This window comes from Cynara cardunculus, assembly GCF_001531365.2.
Source record: "Cynara cardunculus var. scolymus isolate 2C chromosome LG 7, CcrdV1, whole genome shotgun sequence".
Lineage (NCBI taxonomy): Eukaryota > Viridiplantae > Streptophyta > Magnoliopsida > Asterales > Asteraceae > Cynara > Cynara cardunculus.
In genome coordinates this window covers 8,412,406-8,421,830 of record NC_037534.1, presented here as the reverse complement: position 1 = coordinate 8,421,830, position 9,425 = coordinate 8,412,406, and the positions used below count along the sequence as shown (strand labels likewise).

The following is a 9,425-nucleotide window of genomic DNA, read 5'->3' as shown; positions in this document are numbered from 1 at the left end:
ATTCATGATAAATGTTATACTGGAAATATATATTAATGATGAATATCATACTGATGTATGAATAATTGAATGTTGTTGTATACATACAAACAAACATATATATTTATGATGAATGTTATAGTGGAAATGTATATTTATAACTAATAACATATTTAAGAGTCGTTGTATCAGGAATGGACCCATTAATTTTTTCAAACAGTGGCACCATTTGACCATAAGAAAAAATATAGGGAAAAATTTTCAAACGGCGGCAACGTTTGATTATAAGAAACAAATATATGGAATTTTTTTCAAACGCTGACACCAATTGACTAAGAAAATGACACTAACAGGGTTCGAACTTGGGTCTGGGGTGAAATAAAGTTTTGCATACCAACTCTACCAAATAAAACTTGACAACAAACTAATTACAGTTGCACCGTTCACGAAACCTAATTTTTTACCTTTCGACAAATAAATAATACGGTGGCACAACTGGGTCCGTCCATGCGTTGTATACACATGAACGTCCATGAATATTCATGATAAATAGTATGTATATTCATGATGAACGGGAAAAAAAAAATTTCCACAATTTATCATAATTAAAGAGTTTGTAAAATAAATATCTGTTATATATATATATATATATATATATATATATATTTAGCCTACCTCTGTTTGAAAACCACAAGCAATCGGTTTAAAGAAAATCTAATCGATAGATTTGTAAGGGTGGTTTAAAGCATGTGATAAGGGTATGAAGATCACGCGAATATAACGCTCAAAAACATGCTTTTTGGTGTAAATGCGTGTCTTCAAATATTATATATATACATATATATATATATATATATTATAAAGCATTTGATAAAAACTATTAAAAACCATTTTTTATGTATGAAGTACTGTTTATTGATGCGTATTACTTAAAATTTAAGATTACAAGTAAATTGTGCATAAGTACAACTTACTAAAGCTCTATATTTGAATTCGTGTAACTAATTGTGGATAAACATGATCAAATATAGGATAAACATCTCATTTTAAAATATAAAAAATCTAAAATATAATTATGATAATTATTGAGTTCTAGCAAAATATTTAATTATTATCTTTATAAAAATTATATTATTAAATCTAAATTAAGTTACTTCGTTATGATAAATTAAATTATAATAAAAATTTTGAATTAAAAAAAATACATAAATAAAAAAATTTAAATAGTTAATTTGATACTAATGTTAATATATTTTTTGCAAATTTTATATAATATTTTCAAATTTATATTTTATTCAAAAATAAAAACATTATCAGTTTCTTAAAACCACATAAAATCATATTATATCGACATGGATAAAAAATAAAATGAAACATTGAAATGAAAATATGTCTCGATGCATTGCACAAATATTAGTTCTTATTTTATGTGGTTCAAATAAATACATATCTTTTAAAGTTCTCTTTAAAATATTAACGATATAAATTGTTATCTAAATTTTTTTAATATTGTTATATTAATAAATAATTTAAAAAAGTCTAATTAATTTAATATATTTATACGTCAAGTAATTTTTTTTTTAAACAAATATAATATATTCTTTAAAAGATAATATTTTTTAGTAAAAAAGGAACAATTCTTATTTTCCTTTTTTCAAAAAACACATATTTTTTTAAAAATGTTAGCGAGATAAGTTATATTCTACTAGTTTTATTGATATTGGTATATTAATGAATAATTTAGAATTTTTTTTAATTCATTTAATACATTTATTAAATAACATGTAAAATATCTAAATAAAAATTAAAAATACAGTGTGTAATAAGAACTAGTAGATGTTATAATAAAATAATTTTGAAAGTACAATGATGTAGTAAGAAAGTCACATCACTATAATACATGTGGACAGCTTACGTGGACAATGAGGTGACATGAAAACCTAGTATAATGGGTAAATTTAAATCAAAAGGTTACCCAATGCTATAATTGGTAAATTTTTCAAAGTACAATGTCCTAATAAAAAATAGTTTGAAAGTACATTGGTGTAATAAGAAAAACTGAAAATACAATGCTATAATAAAGATATTTATGAAAGTAGATTGTTATTTTGTGTATTTTGTTCTCTCTTATATTTGTACAATAATACAACTCAATCTCAACCGTCCATTTAATTTGATTAATATGTAATTTCATAGAAGTTTTGATTGTTTCCTAATATAAAGTATTAATCATAATTAATGAACCTTATTCATCTTCCATAAATATTTAAATTATAATAAATTAACTCTCATCATTTCTATAAATATTTTAATTGATTGGATTGCATTGGTTGTACAAATGTAATGAGTTGCATTTGAAACAAACTATATATATATATATATGGAATAAATAAATATGTCACTTTTTTAGTAAATTAATTTTTTTAACCCTAATTGTTTCTATAGAATATTGAGGATAAAGTTCGTAAAATATCCAATTATGATAACAGACTCGAACTAGCGATTTACGGCGAAGAGTATTAAGCCCGAGTTAAACTCACTCTCAAGATTTAATAAATTACTTTTGACGGCTTTCGGCTGATTCTAAATAAATATTTTTTATGTTAAATAAACCGCTATATTGTAATCACTCTCATTTATGTCAAAGTCGAAACCTCGTTTATATTTCATCGTATTGTTTTTATCTGATTCGAAAAAAATCGTTCATCTATGTCTATTTTTTTTTATAAAGACAATCATCATACTTGAGAAGATTGATAAAAAAACCTATATTTAGAAAACATCAAACAATTTTTAACAAAAACCATATATAATCGTCATATATATACATATAATATATATGTATAGAGTTTGTTTCAAATGCAATCCATTATATTTGTACAACCAATGCAACCCAATAAATTGAATTATTTATGGAAATGATGAGAGTTCATTTGTTATGATTTAAATATTTATGGAAGATGAATAAGGTTCATTAATTATGATCAATACTTTATATTAGAAAACAATCAAAACTTATTCGAAATTACATATTCATCAAATTAAATGGACGGTTGAGATTGAGTTGTATTGGTTATACAAATGTAAAGGGTAGTATAATAACCCACCTCTATATGTATATGTATATATGTGTGTGTGTGTGTGTGTATAAGAGAGTTATCAAATGCAAATCACTCATATTTGTACAAATAGTGTAAGCCACCATTATCTGTCGATTTCATTATTTAATTTGGTGAAATTATTCATGAAATTATTTAATTTGATTAAATTGTTTCATATATTATTTTTCTTAATGGAATTGTTTCATATATGATTGTTTTTATGATTTAACAAAACGGTTTCATTTATTTCTATAAAATTAATATAATGAAGATATAATATCCATAATTAACAGCTCTCACAATAAAAATGATTAATCAACTTCTCATAATTACAAAAAAATAAGAAAAATTATAATCGATTGAATGAGTTTTATACGATTTATACAAATAACATAATTTGTAAAATAAATCATATATATATATATATATATATATATTGGTTACAATGATTGTCATATGAAAAAACATCAAACACAAATGATTACAAACATATAAGTCATGCTTTTTCCCTTTGAATATCCCATTTAACTTGTTAGAGCATATCCTTTTTTCAAAATTGAAAAGGTAGCAAAAATATACAAATTTTATACAAATATAGAAATTAAAAATAATAATTGTAGGAACAAAGATAAATACTTTTTTATTCTTTGTTAAGATTAAACTCTCTTACCTATCAATAAAATTAAAGAACACAATATTTTTTATATTGTTAATTATTTTAGGAATAATTAATATTGTAATATTTAACAAAAAAATTATAGTTAAAAAGTAATTTTTTTTTATATATTTTAACTTTTATTTCTACATTTTGAATAAATTATAATAAAAATGCTCGAAATGATCTTAAAAGAAATATTTATGATAAACTCTTTAAATCATAATTTTTTTATCTTTTAGGGATAGTTTACTAAACTCTTACCCGATAAATACTTATCGGGTAATTTTTTTTATCTAATGAACATAAAAAAGATCAAAAATCTTACTCGATAGGTCCCACCCCTTTTCTTGATATGATGGGGGTGTGTTTTGTGTAGGTATATATATAATATGAGATGTAAGCTTGTAAAGACAGCCTATATTTGTTGCTGAAAATAGAAGCCTTCTTCTCCTACTTGATGAACCTCACAGGAGGAACCCATCAACATCCCTCTCTTCCATCTTACCTTCAAACTCATACATGAAACCATTCAATTCTCTCTCTCTCTCTCTATCTTTGCCTCTTCCATAGGAAACTCATTCTCTCTCTCTCTCTCTCTCTCTCTTACATAAATTCCCATTTTAGGGTTTCTTTCTTCAATCTCTGAATCCATTTCCATCATGTCTTTAGACAACATCACACCATCAAAACAACCTAACAAAGATGAAACCCAAACCTCTGCCGGTGGTGGTGGTGGTGGTGGTGGCGGCGGTCGGAAAGCATCCATCTTGAAACCACCTGAACAAACCCTTAAGTGCCCTAGATGTGATTCACCCAACACAAAGTTCTGTTACTACAACAACTACAGTCTGACTCAACCCAGATACTTTTGCAAGACTTGTAGAAGGTACTGGACCAGAGGTGGTGCCCTCCGCAACGTCCCCATTGGTGGAGGTTGCCGGAAGAACAAGAAGACGAGGGTGAGTTCTTCGAGGTATGTCAATGGAGATTCTTCATCCAAAGACTCGTCTTTGGATATTGGAGGTCTGAGTTTGCTCAGTGGTCCTTCCCCTCCAGCCATGGACTTTCAGTTTGCTGGGATTAACAATAATATCAATATTCCACCTAGACTGAACCACTTCTCGTCTTCATTTGGAGATTTATCCAACAATCCTCCTCCTTTCATAAATCTTGATTCTTTAGGGTTTAATTTCCCTTCGATGAAACAAGATCATCATCATCATCAACCGCATGGAGGATTATCAAATTTTCAAGGAATGGGTGTTGCTGATAACCTTCATTTGAATCCCACCACTAATCTCGCTTCTTCCATAGAATCTTTAAGCTCTATCAACCAAGATTTACATTGGAGGCTGCAGCAACAGCGACTGGCTACTTTGCTTGGTGGCACCGGCAGCGACGATGGTGGTGGTGGTGGTGGTGCTGGAGGAGAACCTGATCAGCAACAGCAGCAAAATCAAATCGCTATTGAATCCCAATCTCAGAAGCTACAACCCATTTTGTTTCACAACCTGGAGATCCCAAAACCCTCAATGTCCAGTGACGTAAGAAAAGATGGCAGCGGCAGTGGTGGCGGTCTGGAGACGGAGTGGTTCTTTGACAACAATTATGCACCTGTGAATGTGAATCCGTCGACGGAGATGGCTCCAGCTGATATCAACACCGCCGGAAACTATCAAATTGGAAGCATTAACAACTGGAACATCGGGATGCAAGCTTGGAATCAATTCAATCAGTACAGTCCACTTCCATAGCCATCGTTAAAGATTGAAATTCGATCGAAGATCATAAAGTTATCAGAATTAATCAAAACCCTCCATGGTTTCCTACTTTTTTTATCATCCGTTTCCTTTTTTCTCTTTTTCATATGTTGGATTGAAGCAGAAACATCATGAAGATGGTAGTTCTTGTGTTCTTATAATTGTTCTCATTCTATGTTTTTAGATTCAAGGGTATAAACCGTATGTTGCATTGGTAATTGCCATTGTCATTATGTTCCGAATTAGCGTCTTTTTTAATCTGAAACCGTTAATTTTTACCGCATACTAACCATTTTTTGTTTGCTAAGTTGCCATAAAAAAATCATCTATCATCTTAGCATGATCTCTCGTTAACATTAATGAATTTGGTTAATAAAAGTTACTTTGAGCATCTTCAACAAAATGTATATTTTCTGCTATCTACATCTCAAATGAACACTAAAAATGATGGAATGAATGTTAAATCATCATATTTTATGTAATACAATTAATTTGCACTAAGGGGCCATTTACCTAAACACTTACCCGGTAAAATTCAACAATATCATGGTAAGAGTCGTCGCCCTCACTTACCGGGTAAGACTCTCGATTATTGTCTTCGTTCTTACCGGGTAAGATTCTTAGTCCTTGTCATATTCATCAAGTAAAGCAATGTAACTTAATAAGCGTTTGGTAAACAGCACATACAGATGATCCTTTTAAGTTTGAGATTTATGTAATTTATTTATTTTTATTAATGGAAATACAATTAATCATATGATCAATATTGAGAATATTATATGCTAGAATAAGAAGAAAAACTGAAGATCACCATTTTTTTAGTGATAAAATAGTATTAAAAAAGATTTTTATAATGATTTTAATATTTAATTATAAATAAAAATAATAAATAAGAAATGGGAGACAAGAGCATATCTTTGAATTTGTTTGATGTTGTGGGCAGTTGCAGTGTCTGAATCTGGAAACTATGTTGATGAGTCTTCTGAGTCAGTAGTTCCATGAAACATAACAATATCCAGGCATCTTCTTTCCTTTTACTACCACTACACCTGCCATTTTGCACCCTCAACCCCATACCATCATACAATCTATCACAATCACCCAATATCTTTATAAAACCACTTCTATCTAAAAATGTTGTAATAAGTTATATCACGTTTAACAAGTTTTTTATGACACTTTTAGTACAAAATATCGCATTAGCAATTTTACAGGACGTTTTTTTGGAAAGTGTCGTATCAACCCATCTTTTTATAGGACATTTGTTTTTACAGGACATTTTTCAAATATTGTCCTATAAACCTAAGAAATTATGGATGATGTTTCAACGAACGGGACAGAAAGTTTGCATGTTTAAGGTTTTGTTTAAATATTCGAACTTTTTCAAGATAATTCAGATATGATATGTTATAAAGCGAAGTAATAAAAAACAAGTCAAAATCTTTTGAAAAGAAGAAAAAAAAAGACAATAGGAGTGTGATATTATTGTCTGAAAAAGTGAGGGCTTGAAAGGACTATGAAAAGCATAACAAGTAGAATGAATGAATTAGGAAAGTATAAAGCTTCCATTTTAGCTTTTTAAGATGTTAATACCATGCCTACATTCATTCTATACACCATTACACATTCAATGAAAAACAACCTTGTATTTATTAAGGGTTACGTATCAAGTTTATCTGCTTAATCGTTGTATCGTTGATCGTAAAGTTATGAGTTCAAATCTGTTTATATTTAAGAAAGACGGTATAACAAAAGTAGTATAGGCATGGGAATGCGTGGGGACCACAATCCTATCCATGTTGTCGATCTCGACTCTCCATCTTTATCTTTGTTGGGGAATATGATCACATCCTTATATATCATCGTCTCCAATGGGGGATTGGAGATCTTTTTACTGTTAATATGAGATATTTTAATTAAAATGTGTTGAACATCACACTTGATCCATAATGGTCCTTGTTTTAAATCTTACATGTTTTCAAAAATTTACTTTTGTGGATTATCATATATTCATATGTTAACAAAATTACAACATCATACGTAATTGTTTGATAAAACCACCCCAAACTTTAATATTAAATACTTGGTTATCTTTCTCTCTCTCTCTCTCTCTCTCTCACACACACATATATAGGGGCTCATTTCAGGGAGAACTAACTAGTTCGTAGTAACCGTGAGATCCAATCTCAACCACAAATCAATAGATAATTTAGAAAATTTATAATTTTAGTAATTTTGAATTAAAATTCTAATACAAAGGCATTTTAGGTCTTTCTTTCCTCTCTCCTCTCTTCTCTCTTTGTCCCCCTCCGACCATCCGTTCTCCAGTGATACCATTGTGATACCTAAAAATATTGACTTTGTAACAAAAATCACAGTGTGATATCCAAGCACATATAAGATGCATTGTGATAGCGTATTGTTACATCTCCGATCGACCACACAAACGACCTCAATGTGATAATCAAACACACATATAAGATGCATTGTGATACCATTGTGGTATCACCGGAGAACGGAGGACGGGGGATGGAGAGAGAAGAGAAGAGAGTTTTAAAATACATAAAATGTCTTTGCATTAAAATTTTAATTCAAAATTACCAAAATTATAAATTTTCTAATTTATCTATTGATTTGTGGTTGAGATTGAACCTCATGATTAGCACAAACTAATTAGATCTCATTTGATTAGGCCCTTATATATAATTTTAAATTTTAAATTTTTTTATTTTTATAATATAACACATTTTAATCATGAGCATTGATCAAAAAATGGATGGATGAGATCGGTTTGTATGGTTTGCACAAAAGAGAATGATTTGCAATTGATCGCTCCTCTCTCTCTCTCTCTCTCTCTCTCTATATATATATATATATATATATATATGTGTGTGTGTGTATATATATATATTAGAAAGGTATTTGTTCAATGCAGCGCGAGATACATCTTCATCTTAATGTTTCGTTTAATTTTTTTGTCTCTGTTGATATATAATATGGTTTATGTGGTTTTCATTGAAATAATGTTTCTACTTTTAAATAAAAATAAATTTAAAGTATCATAAAAAATTTAAAAAAATATCGATATTAATATCAAATTGAAAAAATATATCGATATTCATCTCCTCTCTTCTCTTTCCTCTATCTCCTCTCAACTCTCTTCATCAACTCTCCAAGGAACATCATATCAACACATGATGCACACTGTGATACGCTTCATAAAATAACGAAAAAAACAATGTGATACACTTGGTAAAGAAAACATTACCTGATATATTGTGTTACACTTCATAAAACAATAAAATATATTGTGATATACTTCGTATAACAACAAAAATACATTGTGATACACACTATGATATCAGATCTGGTTGATGAATACAATTGTGATACCACTATGTTACTACTGTGATACCCAATAATTTTTAACAGTAAGAAATTATATATTTATTTTCTCAACTGTAACTTCATAGAAATAAACTTACATAATTTGTTTGATTAATAAGAAAACAATATCAATCTCTTTGATTGATATTAAGAAAAATATTAATAAAATTACTAATATACTCTTTTTCTTAATTAAGGTAATACAATAAATATAATAAAATTATTGGCTCTTATTGAACCTCACAGTTACCGCAAACTAATTAGTTCTTATTTGATTAGGCCTATATATATATATATATATATATATATGTGTGTGTGTGTGTGTTTGGGTTCACGTGAGACCAAGGGTTTTTCATAAGACTTGTAAGACCAATTTATGTTCATTGATCAACTTTATAAGTTAATGATCTAATGGTCTAAAGTTGCACGGTGGCAATTTTTGTGATTATTGAGAAGTATTGTGACAATTTTGTGATTATGAATGTTCAGATTGTAGATCTAATTCAAAGGTTGAGAATTGGTTTACGGGTATATATATAC

The 9,425-nt window shown here is 28.7% G+C and overlaps 1 protein-coding gene across 1 annotated transcript; it reads left to right on the top strand.

The window, feature by feature from the left end:
* The first annotated feature begins 4,397 nt into the window (after positions 1-4,397).
* LOC112516051 (dof zinc finger protein DOF5.7) lies at positions 4,398-5,492 on the top strand. Its single transcript, XM_025123095.1, has one exon. It carries the CDS (start codon positions 4,398-4,400, stop codon positions 5,490-5,492), a length of 1,095 nt encoding a protein of 364 aa, XP_024978863.1.
* Positions 5,493-9,425: the final 3,933 nt, after the last annotated feature.